Source organism: Medicago sativa, chromosome 8 (genome assembly GCF_051527215.1).
Source record: "Medicago sativa cultivar Bolivia chromosome 8, Bolivia_mono, whole genome shotgun sequence".
Lineage (NCBI taxonomy): Eukaryota > Viridiplantae > Streptophyta > Magnoliopsida > Fabales > Fabaceae > Medicago > Medicago sativa.
The window spans coordinates 68429999-68445143 of NC_140756.1; the positions used below are offsets into that span (position 1 = coordinate 68429999).

General features: G+C 30.5%; 1 protein-coding gene across 1 annotated transcript; it reads left to right on the forward strand.

Annotated features, from left to right (window-relative positions):
* Positions 1–11253: 11253 nt before the first annotated feature.
* LOC146900880 (subtilisin-like protease SBT4.3) lies at positions 11254–13899 on the forward strand. Its single transcript, XM_085731337.1, has 2 exons — positions 11254–11750; positions 12101–13899. Exons 1-2 carry the CDS (start codon positions 11273–11275, stop codon positions 13822–13824), a joined length of 2202 nt encoding a protein of 733 aa, XP_085587463.1. The 5' UTR covers positions 11254–11272; the 3' UTR covers positions 13825–13899.
* Positions 13900–15145: the final 1246 nt, after the last annotated feature.

Here is a 15145-nt window from a genome sequence, read left to right on the forward strand (position 1 = left end):
CAATAATCACTTATGAAAAAAAATAATCCAAAGTTTATGTTTTTTTCTGCTTTATTTCTCACGAGTCTATGAGTTTTTTTTAATTTTTTTTAAACAAAAATAATAGCCGATGAGGATTGGACTATAAATCCTCTAAAAAAAATTAGTAACAAACGTGAGCAAAAAATGTTGTTAAAGATTGGATTTTAAATCCTCGAAAAAAAAGATTAGTAACAAACATGAGCAAAAAATAATGTTAAAGATTAGACTTTAAATCCTCTAATAAAAGATTAGTAACAAACGTGAGGAAAAAAAATTAGTAACAAACTAAGCAAAAAATAATGTTAAAGATTGGACTTTAAATCCTCTGATAAAAATATTAGTAACAAACTTGAGCAAAATATTATGATTCGAAATCTTTTAGAAAAAGATTTGTTAGCACTATATTAAATGGACTATAAATCCTTTAAAAAAATTAGTAACAAACGTGAGCAAAAAATATTTTTAAAGATTGGACTTTAAATCCTCTAAAAAAATATTAGTAACAAACATGTTAAATATTAGACTTTAAATCCTCTAATAAAAGATTAGCAACAAACGTGAGCAAAAAAAAAAAGATTAGTAACAAACATGAGAAAAAAATAATGTTAAAAATTGGATTTTAAATCCTCTGGAAAAAAATATTAGTAAAAAACGTGAGCAAAATATTATGTTAAAGATTAGACTTTAAATCCTTTATTAGTAACAAATGTGAGCAAAAATTAATGTTAAAGAGCAATAATTGTTATATAACTTGACAATATTTTGTTTATAAATCAATATATCAATAATTTTCATTAATATTTAAAAATTTAAAAAATTTAATCAAAATTATACAAACAAACATAATAAAATAATCACATGCGTTAGCGCAGTAGAAAGAGCGGACAGACGGGCACGATAGTGCTCGTCTTTCCGCTAGTGTTTATAAATAAACAAACAAAACTAGAATTATTATTTCTCAAACTTTAAAGAACCAATTTCTTACCTTATTTACCAAAAAAAATGTTCATAATATTTTGAGATTCATTATTAAAAGGCAACAAATATATCACAAATATATTTTAATCTTTATTTTCCTACTTCTCAAAATAAACTTTATGTACAAAATCTTCGTGAATCAAAACTAAGGGGGGTGTATTGGATTGAGATTTCGAAGGATTTTAAAAGACTTTTTAGTTATAAAAAAATCCTGAGTTATTCAATCAAGATTTTAAAAGATTATAAATAATTCCGGTGGTATTCAATTAAGATTTTCAGGATTTTTTAAAGAGTCCAACCAAATCCAGTGGTATTCTATCAAGATTTTTCACAACTTAAAAATTGTCTCTCGATATTCAAAAATGTATAGATTTCAATGGATTACTTAATAGAATGGATTTTGTGAGACTTTTTAGTTAAAAATTTCAAAACTAACAATCTCATACAAAGACTTGAGATTTCTTGAGACTTTTTACTCCTCTCACTTCAGTCATCAACGTGTGTTATATCTACCTGTGTTTTCTAGCAAGTTCCAAGTTTCCATGAACTCTACAATGTTGATACCTATTTCACTTTTTTGTTTCTCTCTCAGTATCATTATTTTATGTTTGTTTTCCAGGATTTTTCCAGGTTTTATTTTTTTTATCCTAGTCGTTTTATTTTCTTCACGAATTGGTTGTTGTTAATCACATTTTTTTTACTTAAAGATCATGTTACTTCATGTTTATTTTTTTTTCATGCTCTTACATGTTTTTTTTTATTATTATCAATGAGTTTTTTTTCTGGTTACTTTATCAATGAGTTTCTTAGTAATTATTATTATATTATATTATAATAAGTAATCAAACCCATAAAAATTGTATCAATTTTATTTCTTATCATGCAAACCTTTGATTTTTTATTATCTTTAGTCATATTTTTTTTTAACAATCAAAAATGGAATATATTAATCACAAACCAGGCAACCCCCAAAGTACAAGACGTGCCTAAGGAATTCCTAAAAATACACAATGTCAGTCAGACATATACAAAACACATTAGGTGATGCCCAAACATTGTAAAGGTTCGAACACCACATCTACCTGTGCCAAACATAAAAGTAGCCTTTTTATCTTTAGTCATCTCTTGAAATTTTGAATTATTGCTAAAATTTGATAGTCATTTCAAATCTTATGAATTCTCATAAAATACTTTCAAATCTTTAAAAGTCTATGAGCTAAAATCCCTCAAAATCTTTAAAGTCTTTTAAAATCCCATGAAAGTTAATACATTCCTCCACAATTTTTTAAAATCTTCAAGACTTTTTTTGTCAAAATAGTCTTTTAAAATCTCAATCCAATACACCCCCTTAATTTCAAATAGAAATTATGCCGCAAGATATGATAACAATATTTGAAATTTATACAAACCAAAATATTTGATTTAAAATCAAATGACCAAAAACAAAAAATAAAATTCAAATCTACATCAGATCCTTATCAAAATATTTACTTTCAAAATTTCTGAAACTCGAAAGAAATTTAACTATATTTTTGAAAAACAAAACTTCATCTGACTAATTCTTCACAGCTTGCAACATTGAAGAAAAAGTGTTTTCCCAAAAATAGGTTCCTAAGTATGATCGGCTACCAAAATGATAAACCTTGTTACAAAATTCATACTGATTCACATTATTTATTCTTATTCAAAATAACAAGTTAACATTATGTGATATTTTATTTGCCAAAGAAACGCAGGCTAACAAGTATTCCGAATCCGGATCCATTGTATATACAATCCAAAGACTAAAAGAACAGGACGCAAACCTTCAATCAATTTCCAAATAATTGTGATACGGATCCCTTAATAAAAATAATAAGAAAAATAGCTTTATTCATGTCTCATATTCATGTCATATATAGATAATAATTAACGAGAACCATGAAATTTTAACATATACACACACATGTGCAAATCTAAAACAACATATATAATTATCATGAAAATGCCAACCAATCAAGTTAAATGATACCAAAAGCCAATTCATTCGGTTGTTGTAACGCCCTACTTCTATTAAAGCGATAAAACACGCGAATAATACATTTATTCAAGAAATAGACATTACGCTCTCCAAGAGATCTCAAAACAACATGCATATATAAAATTTCTCAACAGTCGCAGCGGATATAAAACATACATCTCCAAAATATACATGTCATAACTCATACATATGTCACCAAATAAAATATCCAAATCCCGACACATGGGTAAATCTCAACAACATAATTCATCCAAGATAACATAAGACTGACATCCTAATCAGATCCTAATCTAAGACTCTAAACAGATAAACAGAGGAAGCTCCCGCTATCCTCAAGCAACTCACCAAGCAAGCTAAAAGATCAATCCTGCACGCCGTCTATCCATTCATACAAATAGGTAGGCGGTCCACCACAGACCACTGGGGGTTAGCTTCACATCAATCATAATCAACATATGAAAACATAAGCATTCAAGGATTCGTGCATATCACATATACATACCCATCCCTCCTAGAATACTAACATCACATGATTATTATCCCCCATTCCATACACAGCAAGCTATCACAATACTAACATAGCATAGCGAGCATATCCAATCTCTAATCAAGTCATCGATATAAGCTCATCATTTATCAACATCAATCAATGAAAGGATTACTCACCTTATTCTTCATTTAGCATACTTAACTCAACAAATACAATTCATCATTTCAAAGTTATAAGCAAGCAATCATCATTATCAAAGGAATCACCACATCATATATATATATATATATACACACACACACACACTCACACATATACAACCCTCACCTCATTACTATTACCTAAATAATTATCATCAAATAGATTCACCAAGTGTATAAGCACAATCAAGTAAGACATGCAATTAGAGCCTAGTCCAAATATTCACAATCATTAACAAAAATCCACCAATATACATATACACCAATCCACGTAATCACAACACTCACCAAATTTCATCAATTCACCAAGTCACATATTCAATTATGACACGACTCATCAACTATTCAAACGCATGTAATGTTCTAGAATCTTCTAGATGCATATGGTACCGAGTCAACACCGAGGTCGTCACCTCATGATGCAACAAAAACATTATAATTGTCGCCAATATGGATATAAAATCTGTCACCATCAGTCATGTATGCATGAACATATGACTCAACAACAATGCATATGTTCACACATACTCGTCACCAATAATCGTCTCCAATATTATACATGCAATCACCATATTTCAACTTCAACTTTTTGCTTGCATAAATTCAACACGTCAACAACCAACAACATATATGTCATGTTATAATTCATCGACATAAACAACGACATCAAACACCATTACAATTCAAACTCTATAAATTAATAATGTTAGGTCTGGAGAAATTTATTAATTTAGAGAGTTATTAATTTATCGATAAATTAATAATTATTAATTTAAAGAGTTTTTAAGTAATTATACTGTACATACCAAACAAAAAGGCAAATTAGTCTATGCCTCTTAGAATTATGTTGCAACGAACCTTGGGACTCAACGTAAATTAGTAACTACTGTGTTCATATGCATTGGAAATCAATAATGACTTTTGAAGTGTAAATGTAAACAAGAGGAACAAATGTGTTCAATGTATTCTTAATATATTTTTTTACCAGTTTCTATGAATTATTAATTTATGATTTTCTTGGGACCGAAAATTATAAAGGGATCTCCCGAAAAATTATTATCTTATTATTTTATCGAGTTTTTCAATTTTTTACATTGGCCCAAGTCGGGACCGGACAAATTTATTATTTTAGAGAGTTTATTAATTTAGCGAGTATTAATTCAAAGAGTTTCTACTGTATTTAGCATATATGCGTTCATCAACAATATCACCATCAATTAACATAAATGCATCCATCAACATCAACTACATCATATAATTCAACAACTTCATACAATTTCTCACAATCCAAGTAAAGGAGAAAATGCATCACACTATGATAAACATCATATTCAACACCTATCAATCATTCATACATCTATATATAATCATATAAAGCTGTTCGCAAAAGATTTGCAAAATATTCGGTTTTAAAGATCATTTTCGACAAAGTTCGTATCATTTTACAAAACGATCAATATTGACATTTTTCAAAGCAAGACAACTTATTCAAGTATAAAATCTTACAATTCAATCCTAATCAAACATATAAGCATGAACATAGGCCACTTACAAACCATCAAGTGTTAGTTCAAAGTTTCGCCCAAGTTCATTTGAGAAAATCCTAAGTTTTATTTATTTCGACAAAAATCCACATTTTCCGGTTAACTATAGAGAAACAAGGAAACCAACTCATTTACCTTCACTATGCATATACAATAATCACATTTGTGTGCAGTTGCGTATACGTGTGTGTTTCATAGGCCAATGCTGACAAATACCAAAAATTTATCTAAGTTCGTCTCATAATTACTTCATTTAATGTCAAGCAACACAATAACTCATTAGACCCTTTATACAGAGTTATTTCTTTCATAGAAACACCCCTTGATAGTAAGGATAAAGTCTCTACACTTAGAAATAAGTTTGGAAGCAATTGGGTTGAAGAAAAATGCATTTTTGAGGTTTATGGGCTGTCAAAATCGCTTCATGATTTATACAGTCGCCTCATGATTTCGGCAGCATCAGACTATACAGAAATTTGTTGTTGCTGTCAAAATCGTCTCACGATTCGTAAAATCGCTTCATGATTTTGACAGCATCAGACTGTGCAAAGATTTGCCGTTGCTGTCAAAATCGCCTTACGATTCGTGAAATTACTTCATGATTTTGACAGCATCAGACCATGCAGAAATCAGCTTTCAAATGCGAATTTTCTCAAATAATCGCTTTTAAGTCACTTAATCCAACCCCAATACTTCCAAATCATTTCCAAGACTTAACCCATTTCCAAGACTCTACCCTCTTCTTGCTCTCCAAGTTCTTCTCTCTTCAAAACCCACTTTCTAGCTCTTTCTCTCTCTACCTCTCTTGAAATGTTTTATGAAAATGAACAAATGATTCTATGTGACCTAATTTCCTCCAAGACTAAGGTTTAAATAGGCTCCTCACTATTGGGTTTAACCCTTAATGTCTTAATGGGTTCAACATACTCATTAATCAATTCAAAATGTTTCTACTCACTTAACGGTAGGAAAAAAATAACGAATAGTTACCGGCTCTTAATTAATTACCCCACTTACTAGTAACTTAGTAAAAATAACTATTCCTACCCAAAACAATACTAAAATAATTTACACGGTGAAATTACTAATTTACCCTTGCTCACAAAATGACCAAAATACCCCCTAAGTCCAAAATGACTAAAATACCCTTCTAACACGAAAACCAATCAAAATGCACGCATGAACAATTAATCACATACAAGCATATCTAAACACACAAAAATAATTAAAATAAATCTAACGAAAATTGGGCTGTTACAGTGGTGTATATATAACAAAAAACAGTGGGCTGTAAATCAACGCGATGCAAACAATTTTCTAGATCATGATATAAAACGATTTCCAGCAACATAGATAACAATTACCGAATTATCAATCGTAAACAAATAATGTTGTTTAGATCAATAATAATAACCAAAATAAGCACGGATATAAAACCCCAATTTCATGATGAGGTTGGTGCAAAATAGGCTTCGATAAACTATTAAATAAAGCCATCCATGAACAATCATCGTAAATTTAAATCACACATATATAGAGTGAACATAAAATCCCAATATATCTAACATGAAGACCGTGCGCTCTGATACCACTTGTTGGAAATTTAGGTCTTAATAAAAACAGATTTCATAAAACATGTTCATTAACCATGAATCAATAGCGGAAGCAAACAAAACATTGAACATGATTCTGATCGGACTACAACATGTTTGATTTATCAAAGATATTGAGAATTAGGATATTAGGAATACCTCATAAAGCTTTCATGACAACCCTCTCAACAACAACAACGATCAACGAAGAAAGGTGTGATGATCTGGAACACACAACATAGGGTTAGCGGCGGCTGATTTGGTTCTTCCTCAACCTGTACCTTTATGCCTCAAGTTCTCTTCAGATGGGGAGAAGAGATAGTTTGCCGTGTACTGTGTATTGGGGACCATAGCCTCTTTAATATTGAATGGCCATTAGGGTTTCCCATTATTCTGTTAATGAGCCATCCGAACATTCACTCATTGAGTCCATATCAACTAATTAAATATTAATTAATTATCTAAATAGAAATCTAATAGCCTTATTACTTAATTTGATCACTAATCAATTAAGGCTCACAATTGATAAATAGCTAATATAATTATTATTACGATATTTGCCCACATAATGATATTGGAATATAATTAAATAATAAAATATTCCAACAATACATGCATGTGTCACCAATTCTACTCACCAATTTTCCTAACAATGATATGATGCATGAAGAAAACTCACCAAAACAGTATATACAATAAATCATCATCAATGATACATAGTTCAAACACATGATTATCTCACAATATTAACATCATTACACAATATTCATCTGACCAATATCAACACCATTACACAATATTATTCTCACCAAATAACACCATTATCACATTTATTCGTCTCATCAATAACAACATTATAACAACAATATTTCATCTCACCAATAATAACATTATAACATACTATTTCATCTCACCTTTAATAACACCGTTAGCATAATCATTAATCTCAACAATAATAACACCAATTTCAAATCTTATACACCCCTACACGACTTCGAAAACTACTCATCATTATTATACTATAATATCCAAACACATTCTCATTGCCTATATATTTTATTATGGGACCTTAGTTTTCATTTTCGGAACTCATTTATAAAGAAAAAGAGTAATTTTCAAATGCTGTCAAAAGAGCACAACCGTACGTTTCAAGTTTCAACATGCACGACCGTGCGTTTTGTTCAGTAAAAGGGGCAGAGAAAAGAGCACGACCCTTGCATTATTAAGCACGACTGTGCATTTTCTGCAGATTGTGCATAAACGCATATTTTTCTGCGATTTCCACCATGGGAGCTCCCCCAGCTCTAATTTTGACCTCAAACACACCAAATCGCCCCTAAACATCACTCTAAGGTTACCCTTACATTTAAACTTCAATTTTTACACAATTTACCATTAACAACACATCTTTGATAAAATTAATTGATCATTAACAATTAACCAAATTCTCACTAACCCAATCTCCACTCACAACTTATGCACACCAACATCCCTCACCACAACACCAATTCTGATCAATTTCACTCCAATAATCTCACAACAATCACACCACATTTAAAGGGTTCGTAAGAACCTCAAAATTGGGGATGAAGAACACAACAATGGTGAGAGTTCAAGAACCCTATATTTCCCTTTACAAAAATTAATCTCAAGTTAAATAGTTTCTCCCCCTTACCTCGAACTCACCGAAGATTGCAGTTCTTGGCTTGATTCCTTAGCTAGTTCTTTTCTCTCTTCCTCACCTCCTTTCATCGTAGGTTTTCACGTTATGTTCTTTTTCTGTAACCCTAATTCTCCAATGCTCTTCTCTATTTATAGCCACTATTTGGGTTTAGTTTTTCTCACATAATTTTTAGACATACTTGATATATGCACCCCTAGTTTGGTTACTATTCTTTTTGTAAATACACAACCTTGTTGTTTACACCTCCTTCTGTTTAAACCACTAAAACACTATACAACTTACGACTTACACCCGCTATTCTACCCAAAGTTACTAATGCACCTCAGTTTGCACTCTAGTTCCTTATTCTTGCTAAAAACGCCATTTCTTCCGAAAAATTATTTCTCCCATTCCATAACCAACTAGTTAACCCATCCACACCCTCATTATCCAATAATATTTATAACCACGAATAATTTAATTAATAATATCATACAATCAATACTAATAATAACGATAATACTAATATTATTCAATAATAATATTAACAGATTAATATTAAAAATCGGGGTGTTACATGGGACATGTTGGGATGAGTTATAAATTATCATTGACCACATCCCTAAACTGGAACAAATTTGATAACTTATGGATCAGTTTGATTAGTTTATTCAAGACAAAATCGGGTCGGATATATATAGGGGACTACTAATTTACACCCACCCCAAAACACTAAGGTGCAAGTTAGCAAGCTACACTCACCTAAAATTATTAAGGTACAAGTTAGCAACCTGCATCCACTTGATTGTTTATACTTATTTTTATAACATTTAACAAATAATTTGCACCCACCTCACTAATTTACACCCACTTTCGTCATTCAACATATTGTTTTCTTAAAAATTTGTCTATTTTTTTTTCATATTTTTAAAGCATGTAGGTTTATTTGTACTTTGTTTCTTTAAAACTATTTTTTGGTTCTGATAAAGCCATTATAGCTTCATTTTTTTTCCTAATACATTATCATTGACACAAAAAAGATACATTAACCTGTAAAAAAATATCAATTAAGAGATTTTTTTTTCAACAATTTAAGGCTTTATTTTTTTCGTAAACAACAAAAACATTTACGTAAAATTAAGAGTAAATTACACTCCTCTTCCCTCAAAGATGCTTGAATTACACTCCCCTCTTATGTTAAAATATACACTCCCCTCCCTTGAAAAATAAAATTTATACTCCCCTCCCTTATATGATGCTTGAATTACAACTCACTCCCTTGATAATTAAATATGCACTACACTTTAATCTATTTTAACATAAATAAATATTTTTATGATATATATTAATTTTGAACCATCATTTAAGAAAAATTAATTCATTTCTTTATAATTTAAATGTCAATGATAATTAAATTTAAATATTTTGCTATTGATTTGATAATTTAGAGTATAAAATTAACTTTTAAATAACCGTGTTTATTGTCTTTAGTAATTTTTCACATATTTTAATTTTATTTTGGGTTGTTTCATAATTTATAATAGAGTTTAAAACTACATGTTAATGAAATTGTGAATAAAAAGTAGTATAAAATATGTATTCAATTTTTTATTTATTAAAATAGACCCGCAATACTATTTTTCTGGAAGTGTGTTAGATTATTATTATTTTTCTACATTATTAGAAATAAAAAATAAATATTGAGGGAGTAAAGTGTAGATTTTATCATAAGGGGGGATGGGAATGTAATTCAAGCTTCTCTTAGAGGAGGGGAGTGAAAAGTTTCTAATATGTTTTGAATAAGAGGGGAGGGGAGTGTATATTTTAACATAAAAGGGAAGGAGAGTGTAATTTAAACATCTTTAAAGGGAGGGGAGTGTAATTTATTCTAAAATTAAAGAAGCTAAGGGTTTTTAGGAAGTGGCAGTTGCAATTCTCAATCCTGGGTTCACCGAAATAATTGGCGCATTCTTAGGAAATCAAGGTTTTGTGTTTTATTAAAAAAAAGAAAAAACTAAAAGTAAAATTGACAAAACTATCCTTTAATTTGAACTGACTTAAAATTGAGGAAATTGGGTTTTTGGTAAAAATCTAGTGGGTGTAACTTGCTAACTTGCACCTTATTGTTTTGAGATGGATGTAAATTAGAAGTCGTGTGTGCAAGCGTGTGTGTATGTTTGCATATATACACTTGAGATTTTAATACATGAGCTTCATCAAAATACTGTATATATTAAATAGTTAGTTTTTCTTGATATATACATTTTAATAATTCTTCCTTTCATTTTAAATAAATTATTTTTTAAAGATAACATTAATGTTTTTTTTTTGTTACAACAATTTCCATGTAAATTTAATATATATTATTAATATCATAAATACATAAACATTTTAATAATCTTCCTTTCAATTTAAATAAATTATTTTTTAAAGATAACATTAATGGTTTTTTTGTTACAACAATTTCCATATAAGAATCACACTATTTTTAAGAGTTTAATTACTATTCCTAAAATATTAATAATTTCTTTAGCTGACATTATGATAGCATTAATAGTTTTTTTTGACCAAAACATTAAATGATTTTTGACCAAAAAATTAATAATTTTCCAAAACATTATTTTTTTAAATTTAATTGTAAAATAGTTATTAAACTATTTCTTTTAATCCATTGAAGAGATTTCCATTTATATGAACTAAATCGTGTTTATAAATACAATGTTTGGCTTTGAGCTACATATTCACGATTTCACAAATACAAACAATGGTTAAGTATAATATTGTTTTATTATTATTATTATTTGTGTCTTTACTTTTGACATCAATAATTTTCTTAGTGTGTGAAGCCACTAAAAATAGTGATGAAAGTGGTAAACTTCACATTGTATACATGGGGCCACTTCCTAAGGGAGTATCATACTCGCCAACCTCTCATCATCTCAACTTATTGCAACAAGTCATTGATGAAAGCGACATAGAAAATCGCTTAATTCGGAGTTACAAGAGAAGTTTCAATGGTTTTGCCGCCATACTCAACGATCAACAAAGGGAAAGGCTTGCTGGCATGAGAGATGTGGTCTCTGTTTTTCCAAGTCAAGAGGTTTACCTTCAAACCACAAGGTCGTGGGACTTTGTTGGACTTCCTCAATCGATCAAAAGAGATCAAATTGTTGAGAGTGATTTGGTGATTGGAGTCATAGATAGTGGAATTTGGCCAGAATCTGAAAGTTTCAATGATAATGGTACACACACATGTATTCTAACTCAAAATCAAAATATCGTATATATCTTAATTATCATATGTATTTTTTTTTTTTAATAATTATAGTTATGTAAAAAATATTCACGCCACTAAAAATGATAGATAGTAAATCAAGTATATTAGTTTTTTTTTATTGTTACATAGATTTATTTATAAATTCACATACACACTAAAAATATTGTATATACCATTCTCATTAGTATCTTATGACATTATGCAATACTATTGTTTATATTGTACGAAGAAATTGTAATGTAAATAGAAGATTGTAGTAACTAACTATATATGCCGAGTTTGTTAATTTAATTATTTTTTTTTATGATCAATCAGGTTTTGGTCCTATTCCAAAAAAGTGGAATGGAGTTTGTGCAGGCGGCAAGAATTTTAGATGTAATAACAAGATCATCGGAGCACGATTTTACGATGAAAGAGATAAAAGTGCAAGAGACAATTATGGTCATGGCACCCATACAACATCAATAGCAGGTGGAAATGAGGTTAATGATGTGAGCTTTTATGGTCTTGCAAAAGGTACAGTAAGAGGTGGAGTCCCATCTTCAAGGATTGCTGTATACAAAATTTGTATATCGAGTCTTAAATGTGGTTCCGATTCTATATTATCTGCTTTTGATGATGCCATTGCTGATGGAGTTGACATCATCACTGCCTCTGTTAGTCCCCCATCTATCACTAGTTTTCTGCAAGATGTTGTTGCAATTGGTTCTTTTCATGCCATGGAGAAAGGAATACTCACAACACACGCTGCAGGAAACTTAGGTCCTACTCCAAGTAGTGTTATAAGTGTGGCACCTTGGGTAGTTAGTGTTGCCGCAAGTACCATAGATCGTAAGTTCATTGATAAGCTCATTCTTGGAAACGGGAAAAAAATTATTGGTAAGTCAATTAATACCTTCCCTTCAAATGGAACCAAATTTCCAATAGCTCAAGCTTGCCCAGATCGAGGAAATGTATCCCATAAAATGCGTGATTGCCTAGACAAAAATATGGTGAAGGGTAAACTTGTTTTGTTTGGAAAATTAGGGGGTGAAATACCCGCTTATGAGAATGGTGCAATTGGTTCAATCATTAACGTTACAAATTCTTTTGTTCCTTTTGTCAATCCGAAGCCTTCCATTTACTTGGTATCAAATGAATTTGTTCATGTTCAATCTTACACAAATTCCACTAAATACCCTGTAGCTGAAATTTTGAAGAGTGAGATCTTCCATGACAACAATGCTCCTAGAATTGTAGATTTCTCTTCTCGTGGTCCAAATCCTCTCATTCCTGAAATTATGAAACCAGATATAAGTGCCCCAGGAGTTGGTATCTTGTCTGCGTGGTCACCTTTTGGGCCGCCCTCAGCAAAGATAGGTAGCATTGACAAAAGACATGTTAAATACAGCATAGACTCTGGAACCTCTATGGCATGTCCTCATGTTGCTGGAGTTGCTGCATATGTAAAATCATTTCATCCAAATTGGTCACCTGCAGCTATCAAATCTGCCATCATGACAACCGCTAAACCAGTGAAAGGTTCTTACGATGACTTGGCTGGCGAATTTGCTTATGGATCAGGGAATATCAATCCACAACAAGCTGTTCACCCTGGACTTGTTTATGACATCACGAAGGAGGATTATGTGGAAATGCTTTGTAATTATGGCTATGATGCAAATAAAATTAAACAGATTAGTGGAGATAATTCAAGTTGTCATGGAGCATCCAAAAGATCCTTAGTGAAAGACACAAATTATCCTGCAATGGTGATTCCTGTACATAATCATTTCAATGTCAAGATTCATAGAACAGTCACAAATGTTGGCTTTCACAACTCAACCTACAAGGCTATCCTCATCCATCCTAATCCAAAAGTCAAGATTAGTGTGAAACCAAAAATTCTCTCGTTCAGATCATTAAATGAGAAACAATCATTTGTTGTAACCATTGTTGGGGAAGCAGAATCGAATCAAACCGTGTTTTCCTCATCACTTGTTTGGTTTGATGGCACCCACAATGTGAGGAGTCCAATCATTGTGCAAAGACTATCCTAAACCATGTTATTGTTTTATTAACTAAATATATGATTATCCAGTCTCGAATAAATCATGATGCTCTGTATCACTATAGTTATTCTTGTTCATGTTGATTTCATAACAATCGAAAATTCAATATACATGAAACAAAAACAAAAAATGAACTTGAAACAAGGTGAGATGATATCTCTAAAAAAAGGTGATGATATAATATCTACAGAGAATGGAATAATGACATTATTGTCGTTGGTCTCCATCATCTGGGTTTTATTTGGCGGGATATTAATCCATGTTGTATTTCATATCTATTTTATTCATAATAGATAGATAGATAGATAGATAGATAGATACCACACTCTTTTTTCTTCACCTTAGTTTTATTCCATTAGGTTTTTCATATAAGGTTTTTAACAAGGCAACATGCCTTTCATCATTGTTACCTTTGGTATTGGTCTAGTCCCTCCAAGTTGATTCCTTATTTTAATTTTTTAATAATATTGATTCGAGTGTTGTAAATGATAGATAACGTAATATAGGTGCCAATCTAATTATGATGTTTGTTTTCTCATACCATACTTTTGCATTTTGATTTTTAATTAAAAAAAAATCATAGATACAAATTTTGTTTATCTAAACATTAAGGAAAAAAATTAAGACCCAAATGTCCATATAAACTAAATTAACAAGTAGTATATCTATCGGTGAAAATGATCGTTCGCGGACAAAATAATTGTTATAAAAAAAGTAGTACAAATTAATTAGCTTTAGGTATTTCTTTAGGATATCTATCACATGTTTCAAAGGATAATTCGTTCAATAATTTTATTCTTGTTTGATAGAAACTAACCAAACAAGCGCCAACTAATTTCTATTTGGATTCCTATTGATTAGGCATAAACAAGTTCAATTAATCATAACAAAACAAGCGTTTATAACACAATTAGCCTAAAGCAAAATTTGATCGAACCTATAATAAAGCATCACAACTTTATCAATTTTTGTTTAACTAACCTAAATAAGCGATAAATCAGTTGAGAAAAATATCAACTAAATTATATATGATCAAGCATCATAAGGAAAATCGATTGGCACAAAAAATTAATAGGCTTAAATGCACTTTTGGCTCCCTATGTTTCAAATAGTTGCGATTTTGACCCCCTAAGAAAAAAAAATGGATATTTTGACCCCCTATGTTTTGTTTCTCTTTTGATTTGCTATTTTGACCAGTCAACGCCCATGTGGCAGGTCACTTGAGTGATTTGGCAGACAGCTGTGTAATTTTCATTTTAAAAATTAATAGTAATTCCAATCCTGTAAATAGGCAATTTAAAAAAGGAAA